Genomic DNA, 26,940 nt, shown 5'->3' with positions numbered 1-26,940 from the left:
TGTAAAATATTATTAATCTAAAAATATAATTAATCAAAGGGATTAAAAAGTAATTGGCTGTTTATTTTAGAGAGATTGACAAGATTTTTTCAAAATGGTTTTTATATTCACTTACTAAAGCTTTGAATAAATGCTAGACAATAGTGCAGTTTTTCAAAGGCTTAAGATAGGGCTAGCATTTCCTACCAGCATATGAGATAGAGAAAAGGTTGGTAATTTTAAATTCTTTCAAAGTTGTTAAAGTGGAATGTTATTTTAAAATAGATGGGAAAAATGCAGAGGAAAGCTCAGGACAAGCTGTACTGATTTTCTGAAGCACAGAAAAATGTAATTTAAACTTTGCATTTAGGCAGCTCTTAAAAAGTCTTGGTTCAATTTGATTTCTCAGAATCATTGTGAGCTCTTAGGTTTTGCCTGGAAGAAAAGTAAAATTTCATACTTAGGTTGTAAGGCTTGGATTCCATTAAGTTTCATCAGCAGTGGTTGTCACACATCTTTGGACATCCATCTTTCTCTTCCTGATCAAATTTCCTCATGACAAATACATAAATTGGGGTGAGGAGGACAATAACTGAGAAGGAAGGTAATATGTCAACTAGCTAGGACTTTTTGAAGTTTAATGAATGATTTTTCACATTAGGGTCCTTGGGCTTTCTGGAAGCAGTCAATTTCTGGGAGCACATATGGTTTCTAAGACAATGCATATTAAAGAAACCAGGATGGTCTATAATGTATGGTATTTATAAACAGAGAATCTCAAAATATTCTGTGCCTCCAATGGAAAAGTTTGAAAAATGCTGATCTGAAATTATACTTTAAAAGGTGTTTCAGTGTAGTTTATATAAAATTGCTATGTAGATATTCTGTAGGAATGCTTCCCATGTATACAGAAGGCAAAAATGTACTTGAGATTCTGGCATAGCCCTTGTTTTCTGTAAGAGACAACTGCTCACTTTGAAAATTTAAAAGGTTTATTAAACCTTAACAAAAATACAACGAAAGGACTACATAAGGAAAAATTTGCAGTGCTGGGAACTGCCCTTGTGGGCACCACGTGACTGGTTCATCCTTAAGATGGATGCTCAGTCTTTTATACTTCTGGGTGTTGCATCAGCCAACCTTGGCCCCTGTCAGTCAAAGTCTGTCAGTCAACTCTTCTTTGCCATTTATTGGTGGAGTCTGCTTTTTTGCAACTTGATTGGAAGGTCAGGTGTTGTCATGCTGTGCCCCCCCCCAGCAACAAGCTTTTCTGTTCCCAACTGTTCCATGTAAGGGGCACATGTGCATGCCTTCTTTCTACCTGTCCTAGACAATTCAGGCTGTCTGATGGCAGCAATACAGAGGGGGTGGAACAGGAAACTATGGGGAGAACAGAGGACATCTAAACAACAAACTGCAATAATACAACTATATAAAGCTTCTCTTAATAGTCACACAATATTTATCCCTTAATTGTGAGAGCTAATCATCTCACTATCCATCTATAACATTTTCCAAAAATACAGTGCAAATTCACGAAAAAGTCTTAACAGGAGATCTTCAGTGACAAACTAAAACAAGCATCTTGGTTAGGCATATCAATATATCCATTATAACATGCTGAAATTGTTTTGTACTAGTGAAACCGTGTCTTATCAAGAAATCCTGTCCCTGTTGTATAAATTATCTTTTTCAGTGTTGTCCTTCTTCTCCTCCACTCTTCTGTTTCGCTTCACGTGACTGGATTTTGTACCCATATACTGATAAGTGCACAGCCATCTTGTTTGCATAGGAGAGGCTAAAACTGAAACAATTCCGTGCTGCCAGGTAAATCACCCTTTCTGCCCCAAAGTCTGTCACTTACGTATAGTTTATATTGTAAACATTGGGGTAATGTATAGTTAGAGTTCATACTCTTTCACAGCTCAAAGAAATTCTTCATGGCAGGAAGTTAGCAATTATGAGAAATAATAACATATTCAGTGTTGTCTTTTCTGCATTAACTTAATACAATGTATTTTTTACAATGAAGAAGAGATTGCTGAAACCATACACTCATGTCTATAAGATGCTATCAAATATAGTGGCAAATTATTTTGTAACAGAATGCACTTTGTTATCTGGTATTGCAATGGAGTAGAACATTCCCTGCTTTGAACAGGTTAAAAAAGGAATAAGCATTACTTTAATTGTGAAAGCATTTTGAAGAAAACAGAAAGCAGGGTCTTTATGAACTGGAAGATTTTCCAGCTGTGCCACAGCAGTTTTTTCTTAGCATTTAAGCTCTGGGTGTTTAAAAAGTAATGATAAAAGTGTATGTAATTTTGATTATGGAGTCTGCTTAAAGGATCAAATGGAAATGAATTGTTAAATAGTTTTGGAGGGGGGTAAGTTCTGAAATAAGCTTGTAGTTTTGAAGTGACTGGTTCATGTGCAGTGTATGTAATCTGAAAAAGTCCATTCAGTTCAAAGGTGGAAGTAACTTTTAAAGGGATATTAAATAAATCTAATATTTTCCTTTGTAACCTCATACACATTCAACTTTCAAACTGGGAGTAAACACAGCTGCTGAGGGGAGAGTATCTATAAGAGGAATCTCTGAGATAGAGGAGAATGGCAAAGAGTAACAGAGAAAGGGAAAATGTAAGAAAAATTCATCACTTCTGGATAGGTTGTATCTGCCAGGCTTAAACAAAAAAATTACATTTGAGCAACCATACTGAGACAAGAAGAAGGAAGATGAAAGAGAAGCCTGTATAACCAAAACAAGTGTTGGAACGGAATCTGACCATACATATTACTTGCTATGCGGTTTTGTAATGACTCATTAATAATATGTATTCCATACATCCTGTTTTCTCACAAACATGTATTTTGCTTTTGCCCTCAGGATGCTGTGTAGGCGGATTTTAGTAAATCTGTGTTAAAGCCCCGTCAGTCCAACAGCTGAGGCTGCGCTAACACAGACGAGGGTCCCAGTTGCCAGTAGGGAGCACTGTGTGCTGCTGGCCCGAGGAAGAGCCCGTGTTGAGGGAAGTCATGGAGGAGGCAGGCAGCGAGGCACAGCAGCTTTGAGAGCAGTGAGTAGTGCTAGAGAGGCAGTGACAATAGCAGCACCTGGGCAAGCAGAATTGGAGGAGTCAAGCCACTGCATCCAAAAGGTATTTAGCCTCAGTTTACATTGATGGCACAGTGATTCTTGAGTTAAGACGGGATTTGAAATAGGGTAGAGCATGGTTTAGAAAGATTAGGATTGCAGAAGAGTTTGTGGGTTGGCTTCTTGATTGTATGAGCGGAAGTTTGAGGATGAGGATAAATTAAATAAAAGTAGTTTAGGTGAGAAGTTTAGTTGAGAGCAGGACTACAGGATAATTGAGATGGCTTTTTAAGAAGTGCTTAACAAGAATTGTGACTGTGGCACTCTAGGCTTTGAGCACACACAAGTTTGAACAGCTTCAGGTATACAATGACACTGATTTTGGATTTTTTTTGCATCCTGGACCAACATTTCAAATTTGGTGCAAAAATGGCCTCTTTTTGTCTTCCATGCTAAAGAATCAGATGACTAGCCATACTTATAAGGAAATCTTAGGGTACAGATCTCAAACAGATGTGTTTTTCTCTGTTATTGTTTATATTCTGCACTGCTGACAGAACTGACTATTATGATGAAGAAAACTGGAAGCTATTGACATGGATTAGTCACTTACAAGAGTCACTCTTAGCATCACATCTCCAGGTCCTCTATTATTATAATAGACAACTGGGCATGTTCTCTAGTATAGCAGTTGTTTAGTAATAGCAGTGAAGTATTGTCCTGAAAAAAAGGCATTTTGGACAGAGGAATTGATACGTTCTTTCTCATTGATGAACAGAATCCATCCTTTAAAAACATAAGGTTTTGTTGTACCTAAAAGCACAAAGCAAAGGAAAATATCTCTTCTTACAAACTTATTTAAAAGCATCCTCATACAGTTGGAAAAGCACATTATTTGCCAGAAATATTGGCAGCATGCTCTAGACCAAGCCAAAAGATAATGAGACCCCTGGAGCTATTACTGAGAAACTTTCAAATGGTAATGGAAAAGCTAATGCTGGTGTACCACAAGAAAAGGTGTGCCATAAGAAAATAGAAAAATGTCTTTTCTGAATACCTTTTAGTTTATTTATGATTTTAAAATGTCGTACAAGATAAGGTGAAAATGAAATAAATTCCTATAGTTTTGAGCTACTGATAATTTTTGTTTTGTCATGTTGGGATTTTACTCAGCTCCTATGTGCAACAAAAAATGCCGTTCTGTTTTCACAGCTAGAATTTACAAGTTTCATAGAGTTCCTATGTAAGCAAGGAGTAAATAACTAGGGAAAAAGAAGGGGAGGAAGGAAGGGAAGGAGCAAGAATTTCCTACTTACACAGGACAGAACAAACCCTGATACCTCTGGCTTAAATTGCTGTTTTTCCTGTATTGCTGTAATACAATATGTGCATTTCTACAGTTTATTCAGGTATTTTTATTTTCTGTCTATTTCTAAGAATCCACTTAGCCTCTTCTTGTACTGTAGACATATATTTTTTTGTCTTAGAATTATTTTCTGTTTCGGTATCATTCATTTTAAGACATTCATTTTAATTTTTACTTAATACTATGATGTATAGAGTCTATCCCTCAAATATTTTTACCAAGAAAAGTATAGACATAATTTTTTAATTGATGGGAAAGTCAGTTATTCTTTTGTAGAATTATTGAAATTAGTAAATGATCAAATCATTGGAATTGGGATTCGGATTTGGTTAATGTGTGTATGTCTTGTTTTGTAAATGTCTTTGCCTTTTGTCTGTCACATTTTTAGTAGACTCTTGATCTATGTAGTTTGCACTCAGACTGCTATATAGCCACTATGCAGCTCATCATCCTTCTTTTCTTAATTGTATAAATGTTCTTTCAGGGTAAACATTTTCCTGGTTTGTAAGACCTCCTAATTTCATGATCCTTGCATATTGTTTTCAATTTTGTTTTGCAATTATTGTATTTTATTTTTAAGCTATTTCATACTTTTATTTTTTAGTGAATAATGCTAGTGGAGTGTCTCATCATTCAAAGTAGTTAGAAAATTACTTACCATCTTACTCCCCTCCTCTCCCCTTTTCTAAAGCTCTTTTTTCATTAGGTTATTTGTGGGGAAAATAAAAATGGTGAATGCATAAAGCAATTATCTTTGTTTTAATTTTGCATTCAATGCCAAAAATTGGGTAATATGAGAGTTAATCTTTTAACTCAAGTCAAAATAATGCAGTAAAAATATCTCCCAGCCTAAAAGAACAAAAAAGTGGATTGTTTTCACCTTGTAAGTTAAACAGGCTATTTTTCATATTTAAAAGTAAGGGAGAGTATTTTCATTTTTAAATTGCCTCATTTAAAAAAAAAAAATTGTTTAAACCCACTTTTTTCCTGCTAGAATGACTTTTGTAAAAAAAAAATTAAACTATTTTATTCATAACTATTTGCAGAATGAGGAAAACATTCCATGAATATTAGTTGTAGGACAAAAGTAACATAAACCAGATTTTCCGGTTTTAGAAACTGTAGGGAAGGAGCTTGGTCTTTAATAAGCCACTACTTGTCTATTTTTAATGTCTCTTACCCATGCAAATTAAGAGAAAGGGGAAGATGTTTGTTTAGGTCCCGTGAGTCTCCTGCTTATGGCAGCAACACCATAAGTCAATTGGTCTCAAGTTATTTTTTTACTTAATAAGCTTTGTCATTTCTCTCCCTGGTAAAAAGTTCACTTTTAGATCTAGATGGAATCAGTAACAGCAAAGAAATTTTTGGCTCCTGGTAATCAATGAAAGTAATTTGCCATTTGATACATCTATGCCTTTTCATTTTAAATGTGGTGGGTTGGCCCCAGCTAACAGCCAAGAACTCACACAGCTGCTCACTCCCTGCCTTCCTTCCCTAGGGATATGGGGAAAAATTAGGAATGCGAGTGAGAAAGCTGGTGGTGAAATGAAGACAGGAAAATCCCTGTAATAGGCAAAACCACTTGGGGAATACAAGTTAATTTATTGATAGGTAGTATAAATATTTAATTAGCTGGAGTACTGGGAAACAAAACAAAACAAAAAAAAAGGACAAACATTTAATTTTACAGGAAAAACAGTTTTCTTCCCACTCTCCCAGGTTCAGCTTCAGATTCCTCTCTTTCTCTTTCCTAGGCTCCACACCTTCACTCCAGACATGTCCTCTTGTGTTACTGCTGCAGATGGGGCACAATCTCCCTTCAGGGAGGCACTGGGTGGCACACAAGGCAGTGGTCAGTGCTTGGCTGTTTGCTTATGATACTCCTTGTTGCTGCACAGACCACAGTGCCTTTGGGCACATTCCTGATCCAATATGAGACACTTCACACTGCTTTGGCCTTTTTGTTCTTTCTTCTTCTTCCTTCTCTCCCACTGCTCCTCACAGCCTTCTCTCTCTGTTCCTTCCCTCCCAGTATTTTTGCCCTTTCTTAAATATGTTTCCCTAAGGGCTCGCCTGTGATCTGCAGTAGGTCCATTGCAGAGCTGGCTGGAACTGACTGTGTTCAGCACAGAGCAGCTTCTGGTCTGTTCTCACAGAGTCATCCCCTGGAGTGCCCCTCCACTGTCAAAACAACCTACCTCTTCTTCTACCTCTTATGTGACAGGACACACATGTGACAGAACATCACTGTTCCATGATTGGGATAAATGAATTTCCCATGGTGCGATGGGAATCAGGAGAACATGGACAATACTTGTACATGTGAGTGGTGTCATGACCATAATGTTCACTGTGTATACGTGACTTGCTGAACAGTACCCATGGACAGTAACAGACTTTTTCTTACCATGTATCAGGAACTGAAGTGTTTTTTTCTTCTGTGACAAGGACCTCATGAAGGAAAGTACCAGGATCTAGTGATCACTGGCAAGTCACAGGCTGTTTTGGTTGCCTTGTGTGTGCTGCTTGTAGGAAAGTAGGCAGGGAGTAGATGGGCTGAGCTCACAGTCTGTTGGCTGGTCATCTCTGACAAGAGCTTCTTGATATATCATCCTGCTTCAATAAATTCTGTTCTTTTAGAACTATGTCAAAATAAATTTATTTTTTCCAATCAGATTTGAGATTGCAACTTAAACACATGTTGGCTATAGCTGACTTCAATTAGAGAATTACCAATATTCCTATAAAATAATCATTGCTGTTGGATCAATCACTCTTGTCTCTTTTGTTTTAGAGTTATGAAAGAATAAAATATTTAAGATAGAATATTCATCAAACTGCTATACAGTCTGGGAAGGAAAAAAAATAATCCCTTGGAGGAAAATTTTCTACTAATACTCCTGAGGAATTGTCCCCAGTTCTTAGATTTCTAGTAGGAATTACTACTCACAGAATAAGAAATCATTACACCAGTAAGGTTGGTAGAGTACATTATACTAATTGAACTCTTCATGATTTTTTATTACAGATTTTTTTTTCATATTTCATGCTGACAGCATACAGGCAACCCATAATCAGGGTGGGATTTATTTCATGTAACTATTATTTTTGTATAAATCTAGTCTAAACTAGGTCTTAAGGCTTTCTAGTATGTGGAAAAAGGTCATGAGCATTCCTTCCAAAATTTCTTTATACCAGTCTTAAGAAAAAAACTCGTAAGGTGTCGCCCTGATTTTTTTTAAGATTTTCTAAAGCCTTCTGAGTTTACATTCTTGTAGCAAACTTTCTCACACACTTTCTGTAAATAACTTACTGTTTTTGCATTCCTTCATAGAGGCAGAGAAATTTGATGGACTGGTAGTTTGTCCAGTGCTGTTGGAGAGGTGGCACTTTCACCCTCCAATCCACTGTCGCCTTTAGAAACCTACAAATGCTAGAGTCAGAAAAGTAAACGTACCTTTTTACCTCGACAATAGCAGCAGCTCACATCGTGCTTTCTCATGTCCTATAGCGACATTAAGGTGCTTGTATCTTCCTATTAATTAAAAAGAAAGCTTGGGTAATTAGCTCAGACTAAATGCCTAACTTGAAGATTAATAAATTCACATGGATTTTCACTCATGGTTTGCATCATGAGTGTCTATTTGATGTGTGCCATATAGGTACTTAAATTATACATGGGTAAAATCACTATTGGTTGAATTTAACCTTGTCTTAATTTTTCTCTCTGGTACAATCAGCAATATTGAGAGTCCTTAAGTGTTATCATAATGCAAGAATAAATAACAATAGAACTGGTATAAAAATAATAACTCTTTGAGAACAAATTCAAATGCCTTTTTTCTTAAAATGAAGCATTATTTTGGAAATAACATAACATATCGGGTCATTTTGTTGATGTGTTACTTGCTAGCCTTATGTAGCAAAGAAAATTTATTGGCCATTTCCCTGCAATTTTCTCTGGTAAACCACTCTGTCTAGTAAAGTGATTGCAGGTAGTTGAATATGGTGTTATAAAATCCAAAGCTTTGATCTTGACAGACTCCAGAGGATTCCATTAAGTAATTCAGGGAAGAGAGGTGGGTTTGGTTGGGGTTGTTTGGGTTCTTGTTTTTGGTTTTTTTTCTGTTTGGTTTCGTGTTTTCCTCTGATACACATTCAAAGGCTACCATTTCAGTGAAAAAGGTTTAGAATCTGCTTTCAAATTAAAGGAAAATAAAATTCAGTGTTAAGTGGTTGGCTGTGTTACTGTCCCTTCAGTGACTTACAGCAGGATTTAAATACCAACCTTCAGATCTGCACACTATCCCTTTGAAGGCAGTGTGTTGATGAAGTTGAGTGGTTTTGTCCAATACTACTTGTAATTAGAACTTCTATTTAAAATTTTTTAAAACACTTCAATGAATATGAATGGAAACTCAAAGGAGACTAATTTGGCTGCAGTTAGGCAAAGATGAAGAGTTTGTAACCAGTCAGTGAGATGAAGCTGTGGTTTCTGTGTTGTCCAGGTCATCCAAATGGATGTAACCAAACTGTTAATTTGATGTGTAAGAGTCACAGTCTTGCAGAGCTTTACAGTCCTTATCTGCTTGCATAACTCTAAAGTGCAAAATTTGAGGCACATAAGTTCTTCTGCATGTCCATTTGACCCTCTTGAAGAAGGCATTTTCAAAAATAGTCATTTCACTCAACATCTGTGTATATTAAAAAAACCCTGACTCAACATCTTTCAAAACTGTTAAGTAAGCTAAATATAATGGTGGAGTTTAGCTAAGCCCTCAAGTATATAAGATTTCTTTTAATTGGTTTGGATACACTTCCTAGTCTCCAGGAAGTGACATAACATAGTCACTAGTAGTTAGTTACTCATGATTAGCTTTATTTTTATTTTAAAAGATTTTTCATTCTGAGGATGGTGCGTAACTGGCAAATAAGATTAATACCTGTTTTATCTCAAAGATCTTTCTTATGTTGCTGACCAGAGCCCATAACCAAAATCAACTTTTTAATGAGCATTTGGCTAATGGAGAATATTGTGACACAGTAGAAGAGTAAAAATCTATGTGCTCTAATACATGTATCTGGTTACATAAGATTTTTTTTATTGCAAATAAAATAATGACATTATATCACAAAAAATTATATTTTACTCCATTCAGTTTATAATTTGCTATCAGAAAGAATGTTTATCATTTATTAATACTGCTTTTAAGTTCTGTAATTTAGTTGAGACAAAAGTAGAAAATTCTTGAGAGACCATTTTAGAAAGACACCTAAACTAAACTTAGATCTGGTAGGGGCTGTGTGGCTTCATTTCTATTTAATTCAGATTCAATAATTATTTACACTTAAGAAACATGATTATTTGTTTTAATGTTTTTCCCAGCTTATATAAAGTGAAATTTCTTTCTTGCAATGAGAAGACTTTTAGTCAATTAAATACAGATTTTCATATATGTATATAGTTAAGATTCATACTGAAATATAATGAAAAGTTTCAGAAAAACAGTTATATTTCTTCAAAGATTGAACAGATATTACCAACTTGTAAGAGAAGAATGAATTGAGAGAATTTAGCAAATCTTAAACTGATACCAGAAAATAATCAATTGTACATAATATTTTTTTTTGTTTCTCACTAAGCTGAAGAATTTTCTCTGCAGAACCTTATGGAGGGCAGGGCTTTCTCTAGTTTATTTACACTGTGATTTTTTAAATTACTTTTGAGAAATTTTTGGAGTTTGAGCATTCAGTTAAGCAAGGTAATTTTTTTTCTTTTTTTGCATACTGCTTAAGGATAACAGAGCATATTTTAATGAGGTCAATATCTTTAAATGTTGCTTATTTCATCAGAAAATACCGTACCTTCAAAAATAAAGTATATTAAGCATTTTCTCAAAGGGTTCTGTTACATTAAAAGAGTAGTTTGCTGATAAATTGCTTAATCAAAGTTAATAAAAATGCTGAGATAATTCAGTTGGGAAGAGATGTTTGAAAGACTTTCATCTAATTGTTCTTGTAAAGATGCATGTATCTGTAGTAGTCAGATGATTATCCAGCACACAGCTGGATAACCACATCGTGTGACGGGTGAGCAGCTGGCTCCTGGTCACGTGCAAGCGGTGACAGGGAATGGAGTGACTGGTGACCTGTCAGTAGTGGGGTTCCACAGGGTTCCATTGTAGGCCCAGTACTCTTCAACATCTTCATAAACAATGCAGGACTGGAAAGTATACTAAATAAACTTGCCAATGATGCTAAACTGGGAAGAGCTGTTCACTGCTTTGAAGGCAGAGAAGCCCTGCAGAGACCTCAACAAATTACAGGACAGGGCAATCACCAACCATATGAAGTTCAATAAGGGCAGGTGCCAGATTCTGCACCTGGGATGGTGCAGCACTGGATGTATGGACAGACTGGGGAATGAGAGGCTGGAGAGCAGTGCCCTGGCAGCCAGGAGGGACCATCCTCTCCTGGGGGCCATCAGGGACAGCATGGCCAGCTGGGCAAGGGAGGGGATTGTCCTGCTCTGCTCTGAGCTGGGGTGGCCTCACCTTGAGTGCTGGGGGCAGTTTTGGGTGCCACAGTAAAAGGAACACATTAAACTATTAGAGAGAGTCCAAAGGAGGGCAACAAAGGTGGTGAAGGGCCTTGAGGAGAAACCGTATGAGGAGTGACTGAGATCACTTGGTTTGTTCGTCCTGGAGAAGAGGAGACTGAAGGCAAACCTCATTGCAGTTACAGCTTCCTCCTGAGGGTAAGGGTAGGAGCAGGCACTGATCTCTCTGGTGATCAGTGACAAGACTCAAGAGAATGGCCTGAAGCTGTGCCAGGGAAGGTTTATGTTGCATATTAGAGAAAAGGTCTTCACAAAGAGGGTGGTTGGAACATGCTCCCCAAGGAAGTGGTCACAGCACCAAGCCTGACAGAGTTCAGGAATTGTTTGGATAATGCTCATGGGCACATGGTGTGACTCTTGGGGATGTCCTGTGCAGGGCCAGGAGTTGGACTTTGATGATCCTTGTAGGTCCCCAACTTAGGATATTCTATAATTCTATGACAGCCATATCTTAAATCAGTTATCCTGATGGGAAAAAAAAAAAAAAAAAGTCTTTGACCAGCATTTTTTAATGAAGAAAATAAAAGAAGTGTTTGGTGAAATAGTGGATTGTATCTGTTTGGGGCTTTTCTTTCATTAATTTATTCTTACATAGTTATACTTCAGGTTTTTTAATACTAATAGAAAATATGTATTAGAATCCAAAAATACAATTTGGAGATATATAGAAAAAGTAGGACATTTGTAAATGCCCCCCCATACATGTGTATATGTGCATATTGACATATCTGTGTGTGTATGTATTCATGTCTATAGGTTCCTATAAGGTGATTTAAGTATTATAGGTTGAAATTGGATATGTGAAATACAAATTCTTATGTGGCTATTTTTATAGGAGATTAAGCACCTCTTGCATCTATTCAACTTATCAGCTACCTTAGAAAGGAAGAAGCTACTTTTAGTTCTATTATGTCATGGGGAAAGTGAAACAGAGGTTAAAACTTGCACACATGCAAAAAATCAGGAAAAATGATGCCAGAAGAATGTGAAAAACAAGCCTTCAAAACTGATGCCTACTGAAGGAATATCTAAAGAGTGTTACAGAACTAAAAAAAAAAAAAAAAAAATCAGATTGTTTCAATGGAAGAAACCAAACCAAACCACAAGTTAATCAATTAAAAATAGACTGTAACAAATCCATGAAGGTTAAAAGATCCATGGAGAGATATTCATTACAATGTTCTCCTCTCCAAAATGCCTTTAATGCTGACTGCCAAAAGCTAAAAGGCTGTGCTAGTAAAATAATTTTTTGCCTGGTTGTTTTAAATCTTTTCTTAAGCATTTGAATTTGCTCTGGACAGAGAGGAAACATTAGTTAGCTGGAAGCTTCACCTAATTTTGTATTATCATTTTTCTGTTAGGTCTACACATGTCTGTGTTTTCACCAGGAAAAACCCTGGTGTAATGCAGACAGCCCTCAGCATTCTCAGAGCTTCATTCTTCTCACATCCTTCCCTTTTAGCTCCTTTGAATTTCTTTGCTGTTGTCTGTTCCACTCAATTTCATCCATCTGATTTTTCTTGCTTTCTATGCACATCCTTTCAAGGCACATAAAAATCTGCTGCAGAAGGAGTACACTAGAGAAATCATAGTTGTTTGGATTATTTTTTTGCCTGTTTCCTTGTTGATTTCACTTCAGGGACATGATGTCAGGTGAAGGCAAATAGCTCAATGTGTGAGAGTATCTACAGATATTCCTTCACAGTACAGAAGTACCAGCAGTACTGTATCAGAGACAACATTCAATAACCTTTTGGCTGATTTACAAAATGAGAAATGGAGGTATTAAATGAGCCTACCTTCTGCTGGTCTTGCAAGCTTCCATGCAACTCTCTACATAATGTCACCAACATATCAACATATAATGTTCCCTTTTTCAACATGCCTGTTGCCTTTGGCCTTTGAGACCTTTGCAGTCTGAACATAAGAGTAGGAACATAAGATCTGGCTGCAGCTTGTTCCTGTCCTCAGGTCATTTTAGGTGTTAATTGTTCTCTTGGAATGCATGGGAAGCAAATTACTTTTGTTCATCCTATCAGGGAAGAAAGGTAAGTCTGCACTATAGTCGGGGCTACACAGCTTCATTAGTATGGTTATTTGATGAAGGATGAATTAGATGTATCCTATGCAGAAATGCATTTGCTCTTTTAGACTTATAGTTTGTGTATTTATTTTCCATGTCTGAAATGAAGTAGATTGCTTTCCATGGGATAAACAAGAGAACAGTATACTGCAGTGATAAGGCTGGGATCTTTAGAGACTTCTGGCTGAAGTCTAAGCCAGAACTATGATCACCAAAGTGTTTATAAAATGAACCTTAAGCAGTAAAAAATAGCTAACATACTAAAAGAGTTAAAGCCCTCCTTTAGCTATACTTTCTGACAGACAGCAATAGTGAATTTGGGAATCAGAAGTCCCAGTCTGTATTGGTTGATCCCTACTATTTTGATCTCTTCTCACTTATGTTAGTCCCAAATCTTTTCTTCCCAAGTTCTTTCCAATCAGTTCTCTTCATTGACCGTAATAATAACTCCTCAGCTGTTTCCTCTCAGACATTCTCAGTTCTCTCTCACCTCTGTTCCTCAGTTTTGTTTTCCTGTACAGTCATCCCTTCTAGATTCTTTATTACTGTGCCATTTCCCCTCATTTCTGCCTGCAATTCTCATTCCAGCTGGTTATCAACTTCCATTCTTGCTATTAATGTCAGAGTAAACTCTTCTAGTTCTACCTATTTTGTCTCCTCTACAAATAATTTTACCCACCTCATTTCTTTGTGAATCTCTCTCCCTTAATGTCTAGTCTCTTTGTACCAGGTCTTTCAGTCTTGATTTCTTTATCTTCTCTTCAGTTACATTATCTACCATAACTCATTGATTTACAAGATTTTTCTTTCTTGACCAGGTATCCCCATTCTCTCTGGAAATTATTGTCTCTACCTCCTTTTTCTACTCTTTCACTTAGAAATTTCTACCTTAGTCCTGGTTTCTTCCACTTCTTGTCTGAGAGTAATGCAGAGTGCAAGTGTGACTCATGCCTTGCCTGCATTTTTAAAAGGCTGCCTGCATCCAGAAAAGATGGGAATCTTACTAAGAAGACAGAAGAGAGCTTCTGTTATTTTTAATGTGTGTGCCTGGCACAGTCCATTACAGCCTGAAGGCACTCAGTTTCAGTCAGGGCATGGTCAGTGCAGTTTAACACAGGGGCACGACAAGTTCTGATTAAGGTAAAACAGCATTCATATCATGCATGTCTGCAAATACTCTTCTTTTACTATAAAAGCGTATAATGGTATGGTGTATTGTGTACAATACATCCTTCTTCTCGTTTTAGGTTGGATATGGCATGGGCATTCTTTATAGAACATTGTGATATGATATAAAATATTTTTAATTGATTTTGCTATAGACCCTGGTATTTGTAATGTTTGTGAAGAGCCTTTTCTTAAACACTCCTTACAATAATTTCATAGTGCATCTCTTCACCATCTTTTCCATAGTATTTATTCCTTTCCAGAAACTTCAGCCGGGGTTTTTTTTGAAAAGAGAAATTGTTGAAGAGAAATTCAGTAATTTACTTCATTAGTGGAATTGATTAGCTTTTTTTTTTTCTTCAGTGAGCCTTGGAGGTTTAGGTCCTAAATTATTTCAGATTCTCTGTTCCTCAAATAACATTTGTAGCTGGGAAAAAAAGCCCAAACAAACAAAAAACCCCAAACCAAACAAAAAAAAGCAAACACACAAAAAAAAAGACAAAAATGCCAAACATTGTTAGCTCTTATGATTTATTGCTATATAGTGCATTTGTAGATGCAAAATTGACACTGAGGTTGTACCTAGTTCTTTATTTGTCTTTATTTAAAGGCTTCACCTGTGTAAAGGAGTGGAAGGAAAAATTAGCCACATACTAAAACATGCATCTTTATTTTTAAGAAGTATGAGAGAAAAAATGCATTAAAAAACTTTCAAGACAAAAAGCACCATCTAAAAGCATTCAATCTTTCTTTTTTTCTCTTTTACTATGCAAAGCATACTAATAAGAATAAATTAGATTAACAATCTATTTATTATATTTCCCTATTCTTACACACCAGGAAGAAGATGGGGCTCCTTTTACTTCTAATAATTTGCCAGTGTGCCATAAACAGTATCAAAACACACAGTGTTTCAAAGCCCAATATAATTTTACTGATGGCTGATGATCTTGGTATTGGAGACCTGGGATGTTACGGGAACAGAACCTTAAGGTAGGATGATAATTTGGTGGAGCCATAGCTTTATACATAGTTTTCAATGGATTTTTAAAATTAAAAATGCCAGAACATTCAGAAGTGTGATTAGGTTTTTTTACGAGTAACCAAAGTTAATAACTTTTCCAGAGATTTGAATATTCAATCCTTATTATTTTCCTTTTTTTGACCAAAGACGTAGCTAATGCACTTATCCTGCTGAAAAGTTGCATTAAAAACAGAGGTTTGAGCAACCAGCCAAGTAAGGTAGCTCTAGAGAACTAAAGTATGATCAACAATTTTCTTCTATAATGTACACGACACAAGTACTATGAATTAAATGTATTTTGAAGCACTCGTGATTTGGGACAAGCTTGTTGCTAACTAATTTGAAATAAAGAGCTGATATTTGCCCTTAATTTATCTTCATACAGTAGCCAATCTATTAATTAAAACAAATGTTAATATACTTGAATAATGCACCAGTGTGCCCTGGGATGTTTCTTGGTACCAGCTTAGATGTGATGGTTGTGTAAACAGAGCAAGTGATATCCGGCCATTGTGTTTCAGAGGTGCAAAGTCTTTGGCAAAGTTAAATCAAACATTCAGACTAAAAGCATTGTCTGTCAAATGTTAAATGCTCTTTTTCCTGCTGATGTTAGTTATAAGTAAAATTTTCTCATAACTCAGAAAAAAATGCAAATCAAGTTACAGCTTCTAGTTTTAAACAAGGAAAAATATATAGAACATTGATGCCTGGATCACTCCCCTCACAGGCACCAGAACGACCCCAAGATCTATATTCTCTGCTGAGAGAATTTGGAATTAGATTTTTGGAATATGATGAATTTTCATCTTAGTGATTGTTATCAGTAGGTGACTTTACAGATAGAAAATAATTCCATTGGAAATTTAATGTTTCTGACTATTCAGACTTAGATGATGGGAGCACTAGTGTGCCTTGAGGTCATGGGCATTAATCTCCAGGGTCAGAGAGCTATTAGAGCATGCTGCAGCTGCTGGCCAGACTGCATTAGTAATTTTTATCTGTAGAACCAAGGACACAGGATTTCTTCCTGCAGGATCCAATTTTAATCTGTATGATGAGCCAGGTCACAGACAAGTCTCCCATACAGATATGGAGGCTAGGTTGTGCCCCTGGGTCTAATATAGCAGACATAATCATGTCAGACATGTAGATATTGTTAATATAGAGCATAACACAGAGTCATAATCATTTGAATCTCTTCTAATAGCTTATAGCACCACATAGGGACATTATCCCTACTCCAAAAAGCTTATGCTGGAGAAAGACTGAAGAGGCACCAAGTAGGGAGCAAGGAAGCACAACCTTGCTCTAGTCTTTCTTACCCTCATTACTGAAGCAAAAAGGTTTTAAATTTACAGTTCTAGTTAAGTAACACATTAAAAAGGGTTGCAATACTATATCTCCAGATGTTACAGTTTAACACTGGCCGTGAAGAATAGAAGAAAGTGGAGAAAAATATTTTTAATGCAATGTTACAGTGTCTCTGTTCAGACACCTAATGTAAAAATATTTGACATGATAGTATTTGGAATTGCAACCCCACCATGCTTTTGATAATTTACATACAGTAAATTTTAACTGGATTTTCCTGATAGTTCTTGCTTCAGATGCCTTGTTCTTACCATGCCTGTATCCAAATAACCATCTTTGGTTTTTTTTGGTTTTTTTTTCACCTGCTTGTGTTTTTCCAGAACCCCTAATATTGACAGGCTAGCAGAGGAAGGAGTGACACTTACTCAGCATATAGCAGCATCCCCACTTTGTACTCCAAGCAGGGCGGCTTTCTTGACAGGGAGATATCCTATAAGATCAGGTAAAATCCCATCACTTTATTTATATATAAATATTTTATTTTATTTTATTTACAGTAAACTGTATGTAGGTATTTTGTCTGGCCTTCCTTGATTTGTTTACCATTACCAGATTAAGAAATGGTAAATTATTAGTCCTTTCAGTGACTGATCAAGCTCAGCAGACTTGGTCTACATTAGAAATATTTCATATATATGGGGATTTTCATATTTCAGAAGAGTTGACACAAAGATAAAGTTTTTTTAGTGAGTATTTTTTTGTTTTGTTTAAATATCAACAAAGCAATCTGACTGTGGTTATTTAATGCCAGCCATGTCCTGGACTGCATCAGGCACAACATCACCATCCAGGCAAGGGAGGGGATTGTCCTGAACTGTTCTGTGCGAGGGTGGCCTCGCCTCAAATGCTGTGTACACCAAACCTGACAGTTCAAGAAGTGTTTGGACAATACTTTGGGGCACGTGGTGTGACTCCTGGGGATGTCCTGTGCAGGGCTGGATGTTGAATTCAATGATCCCTGTAGGTCCCTTCCAACTAAGCATATCTTGTGATTCTGTGTGATTCTGTGAAATTACTCCACTATTCAGTGACTCCAGGCTCTTTGCCTGCCTCCACAGTTGCATTCAGGCTGCTCCCACTATGTTGGTGGGCAGCCCAAGTATTGAACACCACAGAGATGCAGATAGAAAGACTCAGTAAAAGAACTCAATATAAATACTTCTCAGACATGTAAATACTTCTCAGGTTTGTGTTTTGGTTTTCTTTTTTTTTTTTTTTTTTTTTGTAGGAGGGATGTAGGGGCAGGACAGTTCATTAAAGTACTCAAGTTGCCCTGAAAACTGGGGAGAAGAGAGCAAAAAATCTCTCATCTATTTGAAGTGTTATTTTTGTTTCATATCTACCCATACACAGCATTAAGTATCCTGTGAATACATGCATTTAATTTCTCTTACTTTTAAAGTACCTGATCCAAAGCCTATTTGAGTCCATGAAGATCTAGTCTGTTTATTTTAGTGTGCTGGGACTCAGCCTCTCAGTGCTTAGCCATGCAACTTTAACATTCCCTTAACATCATTTTTAGCAAGGATCATTATACATTAATCAGATCACTTGTTCATTAGTGATAAAACATCCTGTCCTTGCTTCTGGGAATGAAAGCAAAGCAAGACTCTGGAGCCTACTTGATACGTTCGTGCTCACTCAAATCAAGTAACAAGCTTCTGCAAAAGTGCCAGCTAATATAACTTGCTAAATTTTCCATTACATTCATCTGCAAAGGAAAATTTTATATACCTGTTACAGATATATTGCTATTAATATTTACTGTAGGTAAAGTCACAGGTCACTTTCCATTATGTTGCTTGTTCTTATTTCTGAAAAATTAGGACTTGAACTAATTTTTTTCTTCACTGATCAGCTCTCAGACATACTTAATCATTTCCATGTAGGTACAAAAATTGAACTTTGTCTTTCTTGAGTTACAAAATTTCTAAATATGGATTGCTTCCAAATACCAGTGAAGAACTAGTAAAGGGTTATTATAGACGACACTAGTATCATGATGTGGAAAAAAATGTTAGAAATATAAATCTCCTGCTAATAGAGCTGAAGAAAAAGATTCCAAAATGCTGTCTTGGATAAGACACAAGCTCAGAGAAAGGTAATGAGGAAAAAAAAAGAAGTCATGCTTCTGTACTTTCATTCTGATAAAGTTATCAGTAGAGTAACAGAATTACATTGATTTCAGTTACAATAGCTTGAAATATGTAAAAATAAATATAAATAAGTAAAATATAGATAAATATATGGCTAAAGCTATATGAAGTGTTGATCAGCAAAACTATCTGGGATGAAAAACAGAAGTCAGCATTTGAAGGGCAGGTTGAGCTTTCTTTAATAAACCAGTCTAACGAGTCATTTTCTCATGTAACCACAAGGGATACCTGAGGGAGGATTCTGGTTGTCTACATCAGTCATGTAACTTGGGCACTGTAATCATCCAGTTGCATAATTTAGACTTCCTGAAGATACATCTGCACAGATTTGCATAGATATTCTCTGTTCTTACTGTCTATTTTCAGTGCCAGCTCTCATCTGGAATCCTAGTAATCTAATTTTCATGAACCTGAGCTCTCAAGTTCCTCATCCTGAGAGCACTTTGTAAGCTCATTTGTGTTTCTCAGACTCTTAGCATATAGAAATTACCGTGCCTTATTTAGATGTTGTCTTGTTAGCCAGTACCTGATGCTCTTTTAGTGCACTCACTCAGTCATTGTACATTGGATGATGTGTCTTCATGCCACTGGAGCACCCCATTAATGCTGACAGCTCAAGCCACTCTATTTACAGGATCAGATTCCCTCTTGCTCTTTCTGACCTCATGATATTTACATGCCCAGCATTAAGACTGCCCTATTTCAATATGCCTTCTCTCAAAAAACCTTAAAGGCTTGTAGAAAACCACATATGAGAACAGAAGAAATTCTCAAAGTAGAACTTGGGAATGATCTCACTTAGTTCTCATCTTCCTTCCCTCTCCGTGTACAAGAAAAATAAATTATGCAAGCTCAACTTCTTAAAATGTTGCTATACCATAGAAAGTCTACAGAAGGGGCTGTTTATGTGATGGCTGGCCCCCATGGCCCCATGGTTATAAGCTCAGAATTTTGTTCTCCATGTCTGTTGCTAGTGTCAATACAGGAAAGACCTCACATGGCTAAATGGATGATTCTATCTTCCACTTGCAACACTTAGTGTCTGATTGTGATATGTCATTTTAGTGATACCACCTAAGGCAAAAAAGTGCATGCAGAACTAATGATTGGAAATTCTTTCTTTGTATTATCCTGGTCTCATTCATTTTTATTGTATTTAGGAATGGCTGCCTTTTCACGAGTTGGTGTCTTCTTATTTTCTGCCTCTTCTGGAGGACTTCCTTCTGAAGAAATAACTTTTTCCAAACTCCTGAAGCAGAAAGGTTATGCAACAGCTCTAATAGGTAAAATTGCAGACATGCGCAGCACTGTTTTCTTTCATTTCAATGAAAAGAACATTAGCTTCCCATATAGGCTTTTAAGGGCCTGCATTAAGCTTTTCTCCCCCACAGCATAATGAATTTATTTTTCTGCAACAAAGCTGAGCACATTCCCATGCCTGTGTGAAACACTAGTCAGGTAAGTATGTCTAATTCACTTGTGTAGTTATAGTCTCATTTTGCCAGGTACTGAAGAAACATGATGAACAAACTGAAAATTAGTCAAGCTCATGAAAAATTTTCTGTATAAATAGGAGTTAGATTACATCAGAGAGACAATGAGGGGTTGATCACAGGGGTACAAGTCAGCGCTGTGGTTGTTTTAATTTCACCAGTGTTTAAATTCTCATAAAGTAAATAACACTGTACCTGGGCTACCGTCTTAGTCATCAGACAGAAATGGATGTTTCTAGGAAATGTTTCATATTATTTGGTAGATATTTAATATAAAAATATATTTCTCTCTCATTATGAAGATAGTTCAGACAGCTGATCACACCATAAATATCCAGTGATGGGCAAAAGAAATCATACTAGGTTAATATTAAATAGAATTGGAATTAATGTCATAAAAGTATAACATTCAAGTTTTCAGATTTTTTTTTCTTAATTTGGCCACTGACTTATTCCACACTGCTTATATTTTAGAAGATTCTTGAGAAGTACAACTTGTATTATATAATGTGTTTCTTTACTGGAATTGCCAGGGAATAGTTGTGCAGAGAACATCATACTGGAATATTACTAAATTAAATTAGATGAAAGATGCACGCAATTTGTTTTTTAAATGAAACAGAAACTTGCAATTTTGAAAGTAATTTTTGTTTAAAAAACCAGGCTGTTTAGCAAGGCTAACAATTCACGCCACTGTTCAAAAAACATCTGTATTATGTAGATAAACCAGTGTCAGTGTTCTAACTAAAAATCCTACTTAGCTATACCCCAGTCTTATGAAGCATAAAATACCATGATATCCTGAAAGAATGAAAGTAGAAAACCAGAAATTCTTATCAGAAATTTACTTAATTTAGGTGTATTTGAACCATAGTACAAAAAAGCCGTTCATAATTTGTCATGTTCCTTGTGGACTTGATTTCTATTTCTCCATATTCAATTAAAGACTGGGTTTTTTTTCTGTTTGTAACAAGCACAGTAATACAAATCATTTTCTGGAGCTGACCCAGTTAATATTCTTTTTTTAACTACTTTTGCTGCAACATGACAGCTTGCCACTTAGATCTCCAGAAGTTCTCTCCAAGATGCTTAATGAACAATTCTTCCAAGTGGCCTGAGTGATAGCTATGAGACCATAAAATGTAATATTACCATATCCTTAGAGTATAATGAAGGTTTCCAAAAATCAAGAAGTGCATTAAAATTAGGGATAAAGCATATGTAAATGACAGAAAGAAAAATTATGTAGATTTGAAGACTAGATAGGCAGTCTGATTCACCAGTACATTTTCTGCTTTTGCTGGTGTTCTTATCACATCATATTGGTCTAGGTCAGGGAGTCTTTGCTTGGTTCAATCTAACTCAGCAGTTCCCAAAGAATTAATTGTCAAATCCTGCACCAGTGATGGATTGGTATAAGGGGAATTTGAAGCCTTTCTGATCTGCAAGCCTGTAGTGTAATTTCTATCTTTTTTGCCAATCTCCTCTCTGAGGACATTATTTTTCTTCCCTGAGTGAATTTTTGTTTATTTTTTAAAATTTTTTTTGTCCTCTGAATAAATGATTTCTTTTGTTTGATATGTCCCAAATATATTTTATCTATGAATCTACTTTATATATACACTTTTCTACCTCATTGTTTTCCCTTGTGACATAAAGAAGGTGACAACCAGTAGATCTGTCACAAAAGTACACAATCAGATCTGCAACAAAATGAAGTTCTATCAAAAAAACCCTGATGCATAGAATACGTAATATTTCTCCAGTGGGAAGAAATGCTCATGTTTTGTTGGAAATAGGAATTCATAATGCAAAAAATTCCCTTAAATTTGATAGATAGTATTTTAACAACTGCTATACTCAATTACAGTTGAGTAAAGGTTAATTTTTCCTCACTGTAGCTATCCAGTGTGTTGTCCAGCATCCAGAGAAGCTTAAAATCCACCTATGTAGTTTATCTCCGAAGCTAAAATACTAACTGATAGCTGGTGCTTATTTCTTTCAGAATGAAGTATTATAATGTTTGGGCATCACAGCAGTAAGGTGTCCAAGATTGACTGAGTGTATAGAGTGGAGATAGTACAACAGTTATTCATAAAACAGCCTAAAATCTGTCCATGTTAATACCATATGCACATACACTTTTTACAAATTTTGCTATGTACTTCAAATAAATATATTTCCTAAGAACACAAAATATTTCTGTTTGCATCTTGCTCCACATCCTGTATCTTGTCATTTATCTGAAAAGCAAAAAATCATTCAAAAAGAAATATATCATTATATAAAAATCAGTCTTCGTACCAAAACCACTTTGCTCCCTTTTCCACTATCTGATGGAAAAGTACAGGGGAAACATGGACTTCTGTAGTGTCCTCAGGATTCTGCATTTTGAAAAATGGAGTTTCAAGTAAAATTTCTTGGCTGAATATCAGGGCTTGCCTCTCACTTCCACTTGCCTTTCATTGCATTGCTTTCGCTCTGCAGAAGTCTTAATTGTGGCTGATGGAGACGGAAAAAAGCCTAGGTCTCAAATTATTATGGTACTCATAATTTACAATTAACAGCATAAATTTCACTCAAAAGCTTGGTAGAATCTGTTGAAATGCTTATGATGCTTGTGTGAAGTGTCCATTCTATGAAGCATCACTTGGCAAAGAGATGAGAGCATTTTGCATTGCTCTCAGATTCCGAAGGGCCCCAGAATCTAAAGCACAGTAATCTGTTCAAGCACTAGCTCAAGGCAGGGGTTATTGTCACAAGGAGTGAAACAAAACATGTATTGTGGACCCAGCCATCATATGCTTTTTCAGAGTAGTGCAGGATCTATCAAAACCTTCTATCTCCCCAGCCATTTGAGAATGGCAGTTGTGTCATTCTGTCACAGGTCCTGATATAATTTGAGCTGAGGCTTCTGTTGCTTTTCCTACTAACCTGGTCTCTGCTTTGGCTTAAGTTGCTTCTCAAGAAATATTTTTCTGAGGCCCAAGTTTGTCTTGACATTGAACAATTTGTTGTGCTTGCTAAAGAAGCCCTTTCGATAAAAATAGAACTTATATTTCCCCCTGCTCTAATTTGTTATTGCAAGGTTTTTCTATCCTGGATTGTAGTTGAGATCCAGTTAAAAAATCCACTACATAAGTGACCTTGAAGATATACTTAATTTGTTTGAGTTTCTTTTTCATATTTTTTTACTGAATTACAGGTTTTTTGAGATTAACATGTAATAGCAAAAGAAAAAAAAAAAATTGAAGCCTGAAGAGCATTTATGTTCCTGATTATAAGCCTCTACCTTTAAATCACTTATCTAACTTGATGACAGTTGTTTCGTTCTCACTCTATTACACATCTGGCTTTATGATTACTCCATTAAGACACTTATTCAAACGTAAGAGAAAAATTGAAGCATTTCTTTTCAAAAATCTGCATCTTTGGGGGCTGGGAATGAAAATCAGAGTTCCAGCCTTACCTAGCCCTTTATAGCACCATTATAACTTCTGAAATTTCAGTACAATGGTGTGTACTGCTTGTTTTTTTAATTGACTGCAATAATTTTTATTGGACCATGTCAAAAATAGTGACCAGAACCATTCTGTTCAGAATACCACCAGCAGAATACCTCCACAGGTGAGGGGGCATCTGACAGGGAAAAGTTCTGAATGGAATGAGACAGGTGTAGAGGCATTCATTTCACTGGCACAAAAGCAGACCTGAAAATGTTTTATACCTGCTTTGATGATATACACAAGTTATTTTTAACTTAAGACCATCAAAAGACCTATAGGGCAACTGGACTCAACTAAGCACTCAGATTCAAGATTTTGAGCTTTTTCTCCACCTTTGCTGACAGATGAACTTAGGCATATGACATTCTTATCCTGTTGATGACATTCTCATCCATTCTCAGTTGTGTTATTTGTGGAAGACAAATAAGAACAGCCAGCTAATTTGCTAAATTTTAAAAAAGCAGAACTGATCCCCATGTTCACCCTATTTGGTACTGCAGTACCTGCATTTGTCACAGCCAAATGAAAAAGTGCAGGATGAATATGCTGTTCTGGCAACCCAGGAGGAGATGCTCAGGACTGTTTGACTCTCTTCTAGATGTGTTAAAGCTGGGATAGTTTGAAAAAGGGGAAAATTCTGTATATGCTTTTTTTCTGTTTTGCATTTACTGCCATGAGTATTCTGATTTCTCTGAAACAAGTATTTCACATTTCTCTAGGGTAAGTTATGAGAATGAAGACTTACTGAGTTTGTAGATTTTCTTGTTTATTTATTTTGCAATCACAACCCCTGAATTATGCTGGTCATGTTTAGGTGTTTGATTCAGAAAAATAAATAAAGTTTGTCCCAGCAGTATATAATGTCATCTGTTTTGTCAAGGCCAGCATGCTTTTTAAAATATTCAGCACATTTTCTTGCTGAGAGCAAAGGCATAGCTCTATCCATAATCCATCTCAATAAGCTTAACTGAATTTGAATTTTTTTTTTATAATTATGCATTTTGATTCAAATAACAGCTACCAATTAGGTCTGTTGTGCTAAGCAATGCATAAGCATGTGGTAAGAGGTTGTAGCTGAGTCATAGAATGAATTATCTAGATACTTACCATAATCAGCATGAATATAGATTGTATTAGTATAATGCAAATCAGGCTCAGTGGTTTCTTATGTCAGACAGTGTCCAACATTATTGCAGAATTAGAGTGATTTCCTAGTGGTACAAAATGCTGTGAGAGATAGTATTTGACAGTAATTTACTTGTTACTGTTGTTTTTTATTTATATCTATGAAATATATAAATACAAAATAATTTGCCTTACTATATATATATGTGTATATTGAGGGATATTGACAATTTCAGAGATTTTGCAATCATTTAAATAATAAATGCTTTAATAATTTTCCTATTCTTGATTTATTTTCTATTTGTTACTGTTTTCTTATTCTATGTCTTTTTTTTTTTGACTAGTCAAATTATTTGCCAGAAAAAAATTCAGAAAAAGATATTTTGTACTTCCATATTTGTTCTTCCTCTTCAATCAGTAGCTGCTACAAAACAGTATTTTCTTATGACAACTGCACATACTTAATTTCCAAAGTTAACTGTCAGGACTCTGTTGTTCTTCAATGACCTGCTAGCCCACTCAGAATTTAATGGTCTTCAGCAGCAGCCATGTTAAGCTATTTCTAAGTGATGAAGAGGGAGGCATGAAAAAACATCTTTGATGGAGGCACAAAATAGAAAAAAGGGATCCACACAGTAAATTCTGGGAGCAGGGGGATATCAATCAGATAGTGATGTTTTCATGTTTGAAATAATGCACATTAAAAGTAAGTTTGATCATTTAACTACAAAAATACTCCCTGTCCTTCTCTCTTTTTAGGAAAGTGGCATCTTGGGATGAACTGTGAAAGCAGTAATGACTTCTGTCACCACCCCCTCAGTCATGGATTTGATTACTTTTATGGCCTTCCTGTGACCAATTTTAGAGACTGCAAACCTGGCCAAGGCAGTGTATTTTTAAAAGGAGTTCAGAAAGACCTTGTCATCCCAATCCAAATCACTGGAATCGCCCTCGTGTCTTTGGTAGTAGTGCAGTACATCGGTCTTCTCAAAGTACCCTGCCAAGCATTGGGTTACTTCTTGTTAATAATCACAATTTCACTTGTGGTTTTGATTTTTTTCTTCTATCATTTTCGACAACTAAACTGTTTTTTAATGAGGGACCATCAGATTATCCAGCAGCCACTGTCCTATAAGAACCTTACTCAGAGGCTGACAAAAGAAGCCATGCGGTTTATTGAAAGGTAGGTTTCTAACTGTGTTGTAAGTTAACATTGGCATCTCATAATGACAGTGCTTCTGAAAATGAGCTGGTGGACACAAGGAATATGTCATTATATATGATTGTAATTTTCTTTTCCTTTAAAAGATGACTGAAGTTAATCTTCTTGGTAGGAATGACTGTTTGGTTTCCTCCTATCAGGTATGTTATTCATTTCTGTATAAAAAGGGAAATGTTTTATTCTTAAGAATTTTGTGTTACTTGAAGTATGAAAAATCTTTTGTGGTGTGACTTAACTTTGTGAAAGCACAATGCGGAGTCATATTTCATTACTTTTCTGGAATGGAGAGATGTTCTTCATCATTGAGTTGATGCAAATATTAAAAGGCATTCAAATGGCTAATTTTTTAAGATACTGGCATTTTAGATGACTCCACTTTTATTACACTTTTATATTTGTAATTTTGAAAATATTTGATTTTCAGAAATCAGGGTGCTGGCTTCTGCACCTGGGACAGAATAACTCCAGGCACCAGGACAGGCTGGGAGTGACCTGCTGGAAAGCAGCTCTGTGGAGAAGGACCTGGGGCTGCTGGTGGACAACAAGCTGTCCATGAGCCAGCAGTGTGTCCTAGGGGCTAAGAAGGCCAATGAGATTCTGGGGTGCATTAGGGAGAACATTGCCAGCAGGGAGATGATCCTGCCCCTCTGCTCAGCCCTGGTGAGGCCGCATCTTAAATGTTGCGTCCAGCTCTGGGATCCTGAGGACAAGAGAGATGCAGAGCTCCTGGAG

At 36.2% G+C, this 26,940-nt stretch overlaps 1 protein-coding gene across 1 annotated transcript in view; it reads left to right on the top strand.

Annotated features, from left to right (window-relative positions):
• Positions 1 to 1,794: 1,794 nt before the first annotated feature.
• The window catches only part of STS (steroid sulfatase), a 97,870-nt gene continuing 72,724 nt past the window's right edge, over positions 1,795 to 26,940 (top strand). The window contains exons 1-5 of the mRNA XM_053971062.1: positions 1,795 to 1,806; positions 15,152 to 15,304; positions 17,027 to 17,148; positions 20,023 to 20,145; positions 25,746 to 26,169. Coding sequence (XP_053827037.1) covers positions 15,159 to 15,304; positions 17,027 to 17,148; positions 20,023 to 20,145; positions 25,746 to 26,169 — 815 coding nt within the window. The 5' untranslated portion in view covers positions 1,795 to 1,806; positions 15,152 to 15,158. The remainder of the gene's footprint in view (positions 1,807 to 15,151; positions 15,305 to 17,026; positions 17,149 to 20,022; positions 20,146 to 25,745; positions 26,170 to 26,940) is intronic.

Source organism: Vidua macroura, chromosome 2 (genome assembly GCF_024509145.1).
Source record: "Vidua macroura isolate BioBank_ID:100142 chromosome 2, ASM2450914v1, whole genome shotgun sequence".
In the NCBI taxonomy this organism is placed as follows: domain Eukaryota; kingdom Metazoa; phylum Chordata; class Aves; order Passeriformes; family Viduidae; genus Vidua; species Vidua macroura.
Note: the sequence above shows the minus strand (reverse complement) of the source record. Positions and strands in the feature narration are given on the sequence as shown.